The 11981-nt window shown below is 44.1% G+C and overlaps 1 protein-coding gene across 1 annotated transcript; it reads left to right on the forward strand.

The window, feature by feature from the left end:
• The first annotated feature begins 1162 nt into the window (after positions 1 to 1162).
• On the forward strand, positions 1163 to 10724 carry ATP5PF (ATP synthase peripheral stalk subunit F6). Its single transcript, XM_089657364.1, has 4 exons — positions 1163 to 1324; positions 4111 to 4299; positions 8757 to 8881; positions 10612 to 10724. The coding sequence occupies exons 2-4, from the start codon at positions 4130 to 4132 to the stop codon at positions 10638 to 10640; spliced, it is 324 nt and encodes a 107-aa protein (XP_089513490.1). The 5' UTR covers positions 1163 to 1324; positions 4111 to 4129; the 3' UTR covers positions 10641 to 10724.
• The last annotated feature ends 1257 nt before the right edge of the window (positions 10725 to 11981 follow it).

Below are 11981 nucleotides of genomic sequence, written 5' to 3' on the forward strand. Positions count from 1 at the left end.
GTACAATCCCCCCCCCCCAAAGTTCCCCTCCTAGCACAACTACCCCCCAAATGTCCCTACTAGTACAAATCCCCCCCAAAGTTCCCCTCCTAGCAAAAATACCCCCCAAGCATCCCTACTAGTACAAGTCCGTCCCCCCCAAGGTACCCCTCCTAGCACAAATACCTCCCAAACATCCCTACTAGTACAACCCCCCCCCCCAAAGTTCCCCTCTAGCGCAAATACCCCCCAAACATCCCTACTAGTACAACCCCCCCCCAAAGATCCCCTCCTAACACAAATACCCCCCAAACATCCCTGCTAGTACAACCCCCAACCCCCCCCCCCCCCCGAAAGTTCCCCTCCTAGCACAACTACTCCCCAAACATCCCTACTAGTACAAATCCCCCAAACATCCCTACTTGCCTTTTCTAACACAAATCCTCTTCCCCCTCCCAACACAAATCCTTCCAAATCACCACTCCTAGCACAAACTATCCCCAAAATTCCCACCCCTAAAACAATTCTTACTCCCTGTCACCCCCCCCCCCCAATTCCCCCTCAACAGATCCCCTCCCTCCGATCTGCTCATGCTGCTCCCCCACTTCACCTAATACAGTGCCCAGGGCAGCCGCCCCTCCTGCCCACCTTGTCACACCCCTGCAGCAACCTATTTGAATGGGATGCTGTACCTGGGAACAGTCCCCCACCCTCTTTTAAAAATGCGATTTCATGGAACCGTGTGCTGCAGCATGTGGATTTGCACCTTTTTTCAATACATGGGGGTGCCATTGACAATTCATGCCCGCCCCCCCTTATGCATCTGCTAAACCTTTGCCTGTGACTCGGGAATGAGATGGTGTCACTGGAACAGGAGAGCTGATTGGACGATTAATGGTTGTCTCTCATTCCTCTGACAACAATTACACTTTGGTCCCCAACACTTCCTGTCCCAGTGACAACAGGAAATCAGAGAGTGATGGGAAATCCTCTGTATCACGGGAACAATCCCCCTCACATTTTCATTTCGGTTCCCATCACATTCTGTCCCAGTGACGGCGGAGAGGAAGTGACTCGCCCAGTGGGACGCAGACAGCAATAAAAAGTTATCGGGGTTCAGCCTGCGCCCCAAACCAATGACAGGGACTCTGTACTAAGTGATTGTTATGGCTGGGCGATCACTCCGCACATGTCACGTGACTCCGGCACCGAGCAGCTGACCCCCCCCCCCCCCCCCGGTCACATGGGCGGCGCTCTGGTTGGCGTGCCCTGCGTCTGGCGTCATCAGCGTGCTGCAGGCGGTGGTAGGACAGCAAGGTGACCGATCCTCTGTGCCCCGGGAGAGGTGAGTGGTGGAGGAGTGCTGGGATATACACGGCCGGTGCCGCCCTCGTCTCTGTACTGTCCCCGGTGTACAATGGCAGGCGTCCCCGGGCTGCCACTGACTTTGTACTACATGGAGGGGGACACGCTGCTGGCCTTACATCTTCTTTATTATATAGTGTATGCCATGGTTTACTGAGTGCATACCCCTCCCCCCATGTGTCCCTTTGCAGAAGCCCTCCCATGCTTGCTCTGTTTTGCTAGAGTGGGAATGACACCCCCGTCCCCTGTGGGAATGACAACCTGCCCGTGCCCCCTGTGGGAATGACTCCCCCCTCTTGTCCTTTCTGAGAATGACACCCTGCCCGCGTCCCCTGTGGGATTGACACCCTGCAGAAGCCCCCCCATGCTTGCTATGTCTTGCTACAGAGTGGGTATGACCCCCCCCCCCACCTGTGCATTCTGTGCCCAGTCAATGCATGTAGCCCCCCCCCCCCCCTTTCTGGGAATGACACGCGTCTCCTGTGGGAATGACACCCTGCCCGCGTCCCTTCTGGGAATGACACCCTGCCCGCGTCCCCTCTGGATGTTGCCCCCATCTGTACATGCCTCCCTATTCATATCTCCTCTGTGCATGCCATCCTGCTTATGCCCAATTTTTGCATGACTCCCTCCCTTGTGTCCCCTCTTTTTGGATTCTGCCCCTGTTTATGCATGCCACTCTGCTTGTGCCCCGCCTGTACATGCCACCACCCTCAAGCCCTTGTGGATATTGTCTTGTATGTTCCCTTTCTTTGTATGCTACCCACCACCCACTTGCCCTTCCTTGTGTCACCTTTGCAGATGTTACCCCACCCCCATCCCTTCCCTTGACCCCATGCCGTAGAAGAGGGGGCAGGGTTGTGACTGTATTGCTGGGGACTATGGGACCTGCAACACCTACATCCAAGCAGACACAGGAGTACAAGCAGAACAATTACAGATTTTACAGCTGTAGATTGAAGGCGGCATGATGGGAGAGATGGGAAATAGAAACAAAACAGCACAGGTCTGGCCACACCACAAGTTAAGGGATAGGTTCATGTTTGGGAGCATCTTACATGTTCCATCTTTTTATAGGGTGGACCATGTAACTTGTTCCCAGTGCTGCAGCCTCTCCCTGATCCGCCAGCTCTAGTGAAAGCGAGCCGAGGATCCTCTAATCGCACTCGCTGTCACTATTTAAGAGAAAAAAAAAACACACATTGCTCTGCCCACCCGGCCACATCATCCACAGAGTTCTGTGAATGGCAAAACTACAACTGCCATCAGCCTTTGTGACTGACGGTTTGTAGGTTTCGATGAACTACCAGAGCGTTGGTGAGCACTGTAGATAGTTCAGTGATTCTTCCTGTTGGTGTGTACCTGCCTGCTTATACGAGGTACAAGCAGACAGCTTACACTGACAGTCTGCGGAAGCCTGGCATTGCCCATTGTGCTGATTGCGGGTGCAATGCTTTTACAGGCTCCTAATAAAACAAAAATAACTTTTTTACCTGCAGGAAAATGTGCATTTATTAAATATTTTTTAGAAGGTGAACTTATCCTTTAGGTAATACTAAAGCCAGGATGGAGCCCAGGACTTGTGCATCCATAGACGCACACAGTGCTTGTAAGCCCCACCCCTGCTCCCTTCTCACAGGAGTTTGACTGACAGCAGCAGGAGCCTATGGTTCCACTACTCTCAATTTTTCCTCTGAAAATAGGAAGTGAAGGGAGCAGTGCCATAACTAGAGAGGTGACGGGGCACAGGTAAGTGTTTAGGGATGGGGGTAGGACAGATAGTGGGGCATTTTTCGTCCTTAAAAAAAATTTCACTTTGGTACCATTCTATATATGGAAAAAATACCGGGTGGGGGGCTACATTAGAGTAGGACAGGATGGGTGTCACTTTTGTGACACTCGTGCCCTTTCAGTTTTTTTTCGTCCACATTTTGATAGCAGACTCTGTCGACACGTTGGAGCTGGGTGGCCGAATGTAAATGGACTTGTGACCTTCTACATGTGGCTACTTCTGATCTGCAATTTTTAGACCTGGAAAATCAGGTGCAGTCCTTTTCCATCTTTTTTTTTTTTTTCTGGATCTCAACAGACTCAAATGTATGCGGATGTAAATGGACACAAGTCTGTTTATGTCCCTTTACCCATAGAGCTTCCAATCGGGTCCCCCCTGAAAAAACTGCCAGGCAGACCAGATCGGAAAGCCTATCTGAATAAGGGTAAGTGAAGCCTGTGTATGGCTGCTGATATTATGGGAACAGTGAGGAGCTGCATCCTCCAAAACATGAAAGTTCTGATTCTGTTGGAGGTGTCCCTATACAGGATTATGTTGGGAAGGAGCACTCCACATAAAACCAGTTTGCAATATATCAAACATTAATTGAATCCTAATTATATCCTTTATTTAGCTTCTGAGAATCCCTCAAGTAGGGATTGCCAGGTTCCATTTATCATTAGCAAGGGGTGCAGGTTGATAGGTAAACATGTTTTCTTTAACCTTTCACAAGGCGAGCTTTTGCCATTCCGTGTCTTGATATGAATATTAAGCAGCAGGAAATTTTGGGCCCATAAGATACAATGAAAAATACACACACACTGTGTGTGTATGTATATTATTTATACAATGTACAGGGGGGGGATGTAGGTGTATGTATGTATTTGTGTGTATGTGTGTGTATATATATGTATATATTATTATTATTTTTTTTCCTCAGTGGAGCTTATGGTATGTATCATGTGTTTCACTTCTTACGGCTCTTCTGTTTCTAGGTGAATCATACGTGAAATCATGGTCCTTCAACATCTCTTCCGCTTGTCCTCCATCTTTCGCTCCACAGCCTCTGTTCATCTACGAAGAAATATTGGGATGACAGCCATTGCTTTCAACAAGGCTAAGGAGCTCGACCCCATTCAGAAACTCTTTGTGGATAAGATCAAGGATTATAGGACAAAGAGCCAGTAAGTATTGCCACAGTGATTGAGTAAACATTTGCTGCAGTTTTTATGAAATGGCACCCATTGCTGTAATTACTAATAGTAATCTTAGTTTTTTAAGCGCACACACATCCCCCCCCCAATCCTCCTTGGTGGCTGCCATCTAGAAAAAAATATCTACAGTCTCTCCAGCTACTACTGTGAATTTTTGCACCACTCAGCCTCATTCCTTATAGCTGGACACAGAGGAGACTTCTTTCTGCAAAGGTTGTACGGTTCTGGTAATAAGGGCCACTCAGTGAAGATCTTAGGAGTGAGGATGAATATAAATATTTTATTAAGATGCCTGCCACGGCGGAGAACATTGTAAAGGACAAATTCACAAAAAATAAAGCCTTCCTTTTAAAATATCTTTTACTTGTTTTACTAAAATCAATTAGTCTTTTTAGCAATGCTTGTTTTATCCCATAATGATTTTCTTTTATAAATTTCATCAAATTAACAAGTATATGTGCCGGGGTGGCACAGTGGCTTAGTGGTTAGCACGTCTGCCTTGCAGTTAATGGGTCATGGGTTCGATTCCCGACCATGGCGCCTGCTGCATGGAGTTTGCATGTTCTCCCTGTGCTTGCATGGGTTTTCTCCGGGTGCTCCGGTTTCCTCCCACACTCCAAAGACATGCTGATAGGTTAATTGGATCCTGTCTAAATTGGCCCTAATATGTGTATGTATGAATGTGAGTTAGAGACCTTAGATTGTACACCCCTTGAGGGTTAGGGACTGATGTGAATGTTCAATATATATGTGTAAAGCGCTGCATAAGTTGACAGCGCTATATAAATACCATAAATATATAATAGAAAAACACAGTAAAACACACCTCCTGCTCTACTAAGTAACACAAATGATAATTAAGGGGAGGGGGCTGCTAACACCCAACCATATACCAAATGGATAATTGCAGATTATAAAAATTATGGTGCAATTTCATAAATAATTATAAATCATTAAGCAATTGAATGTATAATTTTCACATGAATTGCGGTTTTTGTTCAAAAGATCACCATTTTAAGTGACTTATTTCCCCTCTTCTCAACAGACACCTCACTGAAATTCTTAATTATTGGCACCCTCAATTTGGCGGTATTTTAAAGCAAATTAGTAGTTTGACCATTCAGTGCAAAGTTAAAGGTTTATTTTAGAGCAGGAAGTATAGGAAATACACACATTTTCACACACTTTCTTGGCAGAGATACACTTGGCATTTCCCAGCATGGAGGAGCATGTGAGAGGAAGGTGGTACTTTTTTAATTTTAAGAACACATTTTATTTTTTTTTTAAAACCAGAGTTTGATGTCACTTTAAAGTGAATAAATTAAGCTGAATGCAGTCAATTTTGAATGATCTGTGTGATACAGACTTGGGCGAATTGAAAATGCTAATTTTGACTATAAAAAAGTGTTTTTGTTACCACCATGTGGTATGCTCTGGTGAACTGATCCTCTAGTGAAATCAACAATATGGAGAGGCATCAGTTTTCAGGCAGAGCAGTTCAGCATCTTAATATTGGCCTTGTTGGAGTTCAGTGCTGTGATTTCTGTAGTGGGTCCCTTGGTCCAGGTCCAGGTTTTAACAGACCTAGGGGAGCTTCTCGTAAATTTCACAGATACTCTACTACATTTCCTATGAAAAGGTCTTTTAAAGTGATACTAAACACACACTGTTTACATTGTCCAATCTATTTCTATTTGATGACGGCACTGTAATTATTTTAATAAAAAAAAAAAAAATCTAAGTACCTTTTTCTCAAGGACAGCCCCTTGAGACGTTGAGCTCCTCCCTCCAGGACAGGAAACGCGTAAGCCCAGAACCTTAAAAGGGGGACCTCCAGGCCTCCCTCTTAAGTATTTGTGTTTCCTCCGGAAGGATAGGTTGCACTTTTAGGAGCTCTAGTCCCAAGAGTGGTGCTGATGGCTCTTGTCTAAGTGAGTACCTCCTCCTTGTCTGGCGCGATCCCTTCATCTCGGAGAGGAGTGGGGCTGCGCTCCTGTTGCTTTCCAGTCCTTAGAGGAGGGGGACTGCCAAGGATGTCCAGCGCCACTGCCAGTAGGGACTGACAGAATAGATGTCCTAACTGCCGGGTGGGCGGCCGCGACTTCTGTTAGGCGGAGCGCTGCGCTCCAAGCTGTTTAACCGTAAGTTCCGGTCGCAGTGAAGTCATTGGTGTGGTTACCACACCATAAGGAACATAAGGGAGGGCGCTGACCCCCCCCCCACAGCAGGTGGACCCTGGTTCCTCAGGCACCGGCTCCTCTCAGGTAGGCTTGGGGACTTGCTGGCTCCCTCTTGCTGACTCCTGAGGTGGTATTTTTCTTCCAGTCCCTGAATCTCAAGTAACAGTGGAGCACTCTTCTGGTTTCTCCCTTTGCACAGTGGTGTTTGGGATGGGGAGACCAGGCTAATTTTCTCCTGTATTGTGTTTCTGCTAATTGTAGGGTCTAGGGTAAGTCTAGGACAAGACACAGAATCAGGCCCCCAAAAGGAAGTGTGCAGTTTGTGTGGCGAAATTGGATTCCGCTTGGGAAAAGCCCTTATGCCACAATGGTGTGGATGGTCTAATTAAGGATGAGTCCTTTACAGCCTGCCATAAGGTTCTCACCTCCATTAAGGATGAAATGACGACTACATTTCAGTCATTTAGATCCTTGCTAGATAGAATGCAGACACCGCTGGGGTCTTGGACCCAATCTGCGGGTACTGTGGTATTGGAGACATTGAACTGAAGAGAGGAGGACCTGGAAGAGGATTCTAGGTCCCTTGCTTCTTCTCAAGCGGGGTCTGGCTCAGAGGAGGACTATGGAGAAGGTTGCCCCTCCAGGGGTTCCAGGTACAAATTGGCCCTTGATGATGTAGATGACGTCCTTAAGGCTATCTATGAAACCTTAGAGATTGAGGAGTTTGACATGTGTCTGTTTAAGCATGACCTCATGTATCAGGGTCTACATGCTAATAAGGGGTCTTTCCAGTCCATAATTCCCTGGTTGATACCATTAAGTTGGAGTTGGAGAACCCTGAAAGAGAGCCCTTTTTCTCTGGTAGTCTTAAAAGGAGAGGTGAAATTTTTCCCCGGAGGGCCTGGGATTCTACCTCTATCAGCTTTAAACCGGCTTAATCGGCCACATGTGTCGCCAGAAATTTGGAATGCTGGCTTACCCAGTTACAAACGCATCTTTTGGCAGGGAATCCAAGACAGCAAATATTAAAGTCCTTTCCTTTGCTGTTTAGACCAGTAGGTTTCCTCACTCATGCCTCGGCCGAATCAGTTAAACTAGTCGCAAGAACATCTGCCCTGGTGAATTCAGCTAGAAGGGCATTATGGTTGAAGACCTGGGCAGGGGATTCAGCATGCAAGCTACGTCCTTGTGCACAAATTATTTTTTTTTTTTTTATTTCCACACCCCTGTCTTTCCCAGCCTGTCTGCAGGGAAACATAAGCAGGACGAGCTTCTAGTCCTCTGCTGCTGGTCACATGTTCAAAATAAAAACATCCTTTGGGATACAGAATAAAAATAAATAATATAAATAAACTGTTTTAAATTTTCATACAAATATATATTTGAAATCAAATCTTTTTTACTATTTTTTTTTTGGGGCCATATAATGGTGTGGGTGGATTTTTGCCAGTTAGAGGCTGTCTCACGCCCCTCCAGCCTGTGTCTTAAAATAAGAGGGATGAAGGCTCCATCAATCTACATGTTATATCCCGCTCACATTGTGTTTAGCTAGTTAGTGGCCATGGAGGAGGAGGGTGGGAGTGGGCTGTCATTTACTACTGTGTATATGTCCACATGTATGAGTCAGTGCTCAGCATAGAACCTCACTGAAAACTGAGCATGTGCAGAGCTGCCAACACGGTTCTGCAAAATCCCTTGTGAAATCGGGCCATGGACAGAAGGGGGAGATAGAGAACAGCAGGATCAACCAGGTTTTTTTGCAGGATATTGAAAACAAATCTTATAGTGACTGAGTATGACCAGCATGTAATACACCATTTATTTATAGTTTATTATGATGACATCTAGGTTCACGTAGGCTTCAGTTTGTAAACAATAGTATGAAGAACAATGCATACAACAAGCATTTACAAAGAGCTGCCTTGAAGCTGGAAAAGCTCTCTTTGGCTCTAGTTTGGAGATGTTTGTACAGATTTTAGACCAATAACACTCATTGTCGGGAACTGTTGTAGCTGTACCTTGACAGTCACTATCCAACGTATGCAGTAGCAGAGTACAATGATCTGTATCTCCCAGATTTCACTTTACAGAAAGCAGAACTATGAAAGATCTACTCTTGCTGGTTGCTGTAGGTCACCGTATGCACATGTTCTTTTCCTTGTGGTAGATTTGCCTGGAGAATCAGCTTGCAGAGTGTAAAAGTATATACTTTTGAGCTAATCAAATTCATATTATGTTTTGTTAAAGGGCAAGTGGAGGCACAGTTGATGCTGGCCCCGAATATAAGAAGGACCTTAACGAAGACATCAGTAAACTACAGAGGTTATATGGCGGAGGAGACTTGGAGAAGTTCCCAGAATTCAAGTTTGAAGGTTGGTAACATTTGTGCTTTTTGTTTATTATATACTGCTTTATTGTCCCTTATGGGAGTGCATGAAATAGAACATTGGCAGCATACAACAAGAATAATCTCCTCAATAAGTGTCGTCTTTGACAGTAACCCTGGTTTTATCTGTGGGTTATTTTTTCAACTGTTACTGTGACGACACCTTTGCAGAGAGACTTTACTTTGCCCTGAAGTTAATAAAATCTAGTGAAGCCCTGCTCTCTTCACATATAGACCGATTCATTTGTATTACTTTGCTTTCATGAAGTGGTAATAAACAGAAAAGCACACATGTATTGCACTTTACCAATATCTTAGAAGTGTTGGCTACATTCGCTTTCTTTTGTTTTTTTTTTTCTCTCTTAGTCTTTCTTTCCTTTTTATTTTAACCTGGTGATCCTACCAGTAAGTCTGTTGTTTTTCAGCAGAACAAGGTATCCAACATAAGTAGCAGTTTAAAACCCACCATTTAACACTGACAGGAATGCTTAAAATGATCAGCTTATATTTATTCATGTAATACCTTTACCAGAGAAAGAAGAACACTGCTGTAACTGCTTCTAATGCATGAGCTGGAGTTCATCTTCAATTTGTTAATGCATCTAAATCTGCTAGTACATTTAACACTCCCCCAGACTGACAATGCTGCTGTCCAAAGGTGCCACTGCTGCTCCTTCAGTAGTGACACTCTAGAACAGGAGGTGTGTTACTGGCAGGATCACCAGGGGAAAAAAGCCTACAAAAAGGAAAACGAATGCAGCCACCATATCTAAGGATTGGTAAGCTGCAATATATTATAGTTTTGGTTTTAATAACATTTTTTAGTTTTGGGTGTGTTCTAGTGGATTGAACACCAGATGGGTGTTTTTATATCTCATGATTTCTGCCAGCAGTAATTAAGTTTGCCCCATTTCTGGTAAAAGGAATGTTACTCTCCCCATCAGTCGTCTTATTATTATTATTATTATTATTATTATTATTATTATTATTATTATTATTATTGCTACTACAGTGAATTCAGCAGTGATTGTGATTTCATGGTAGCATGGAATAGTTTGAAGCTCTGTTTCTGAGTAATGTCTCAGATGAAACCTTGAGAGATTAAAGACCACCTTCTGAGAATGCCTTCCCACTAGTTATATGCTGTGAGTCTTTAATCTGGAATAGATCAGCATATCAGAAATTTAAGGAGTCCTAATCTGTATACTTCAGGTCTGGGGCTCAAAGTACATAAGGAGAGGTCGTAAATGTTGGCCACCATGTTATTCTCATGACAGGTCACTTTAATCAGGACCTGAGCTCCTGCCATTGCAGACTTCTCTGGTTGATAATGCTAGATGCCTGGCTGTCATTTTCACCACCTGGGTTTAATACTTTTGAGTCACTGACCCACAGCCAGTGCTAAAAAAAAAAAAGTTTAAAATATCTGACTTTTCTTTGGCTTTCCTGATCCAGGTGTGTAGTTTGGTTATAGGTTTGGAAGACGAAGCAAAGAGGGACCCCATGACAGCTAGGCAACTAGTGTTTTCATGTCAGCAATGGCATTCTATCATTAAAGGTGTACTTTTAGCATCCTTTTCTGCAATTTCTGGACAGTGTTGGGGATCCTCCAAAAGAAACATTTTGACTGCATATGTAGAACGTTTGGCCAGATTTCATATACTTTTATGTTGGATTTATTTAATTTTTCTTCAATTTTTTTTTTCTTTCATTTAGAGCCAAAACTTGATGAAGTTCTGAAGTAAATTTTCCCTTTATCCCTGAAAACGGATGTCACCTGTCTTATATGTTCCTAGTAAATTAATAAATCATTTTGGTGATGACTTTCAGAGTGTGTTTGCTCATCTGTTTACTCTTATTGCCACCCATTATTGGTTTTGCAAATACTGTTCATTCCACAGTTCCTCCCCTGCAGCAGACAGTTCTTGGGCACAACCATCTCTGATGTCAGTGTGGTGTGCAGGCACCCTGCTGTGCTTGGTGGGTGTATTGCACTTCCAGAACACTGACTGGCTGCTTCCATTTGCCAGCTGGCAGAGAGACCTTTTTAGAGGTAGTAAAGCCAAATTTGTAAGAATGAATCAGTCTCATTAGTTATGACTACAGTGGGGATCGAAAGTTTGGGCACCCCAGCTAAAAATTTGTATTAATGTGCATAAAGAAGCCAAGGAAAGATGGAAAAATTTCCAAAAGGCATCAAATTACAGATTAGACATTCTTATAATATGTCAACAAAAGTTAGATTTTATTTCCATCATTTACACTTTCAAAATAACAGAAAACAAAAAAATGGTGTCTGCAAAAGTTTGGGCACCATGCAGAATTTATAGCATGCACTGCCCCCTTTGCAAAGCTGAGACCTGCCAGTGTCATGGATTGTTCTCAATCATCGTCTGGGAAGACCAGGTTATGTCAATCTCAAAGGTTTTAAATGCCCAGACTCATCTGACCTAGCCCCAACAATCGGCACCATAGGTTCTTCTAAGCAGTTTCATTAAAAATGACAACCAATTTCAGATATTTCTAAAATGCTGAATGCTAATACCATGTAGATCCAAGGGAAGCTTTCTTACATGCTCAAATGGGAAAGATTTTGGGCTAGGGAGTTATCCCCTGAGACATGGCAGGTCGTCTGGGCTCAAGCATATAAGAGCTCCATCTGTACTCTTTATAAAGAAAATTCATGTAAGATACTCTGCTTGTTGTACATGACACCTGACATCCTCCATGCTACCTATCCCACTAGCAGTGATTGCTGTTGGAGATGCCAACAGAACCGAAGTTCCCTCTTCCACGTTTTCTTGCGATGCCTGCGTATTGGAAAACGGTTCATCAGCTTTTACAGTGTTTAATTGACCTCTCTATTCCTTTATTCCCCTATACTATTTATTTTAGGGTTTAAATCTTTGGGCCTTTCCAAATCCAATAAAAAAATTGATGAGACATATCCTCACTGCAGCAAGATGCCTTGATTACACTCAACTGAAAGAAGAGGGAACCCCCCCCCCCCCACCCCCATCATATACTGCACTGTGCTCCAGAATCAAGAATGTGGAACCTGTGGAAAAGCTCACTGCTAGATTACA

Source organism: Staurois parvus, unplaced genomic scaffold (assembly GCF_062004578.1).
Source record: "Staurois parvus isolate SC_StPar_1 unplaced genomic scaffold, SC_StPar_1.0 ptg000988l, whole genome shotgun sequence".
Classification (NCBI taxonomy): Eukaryota; Metazoa; Chordata; class Amphibia; order Anura; family Ranidae; genus Staurois; species Staurois parvus.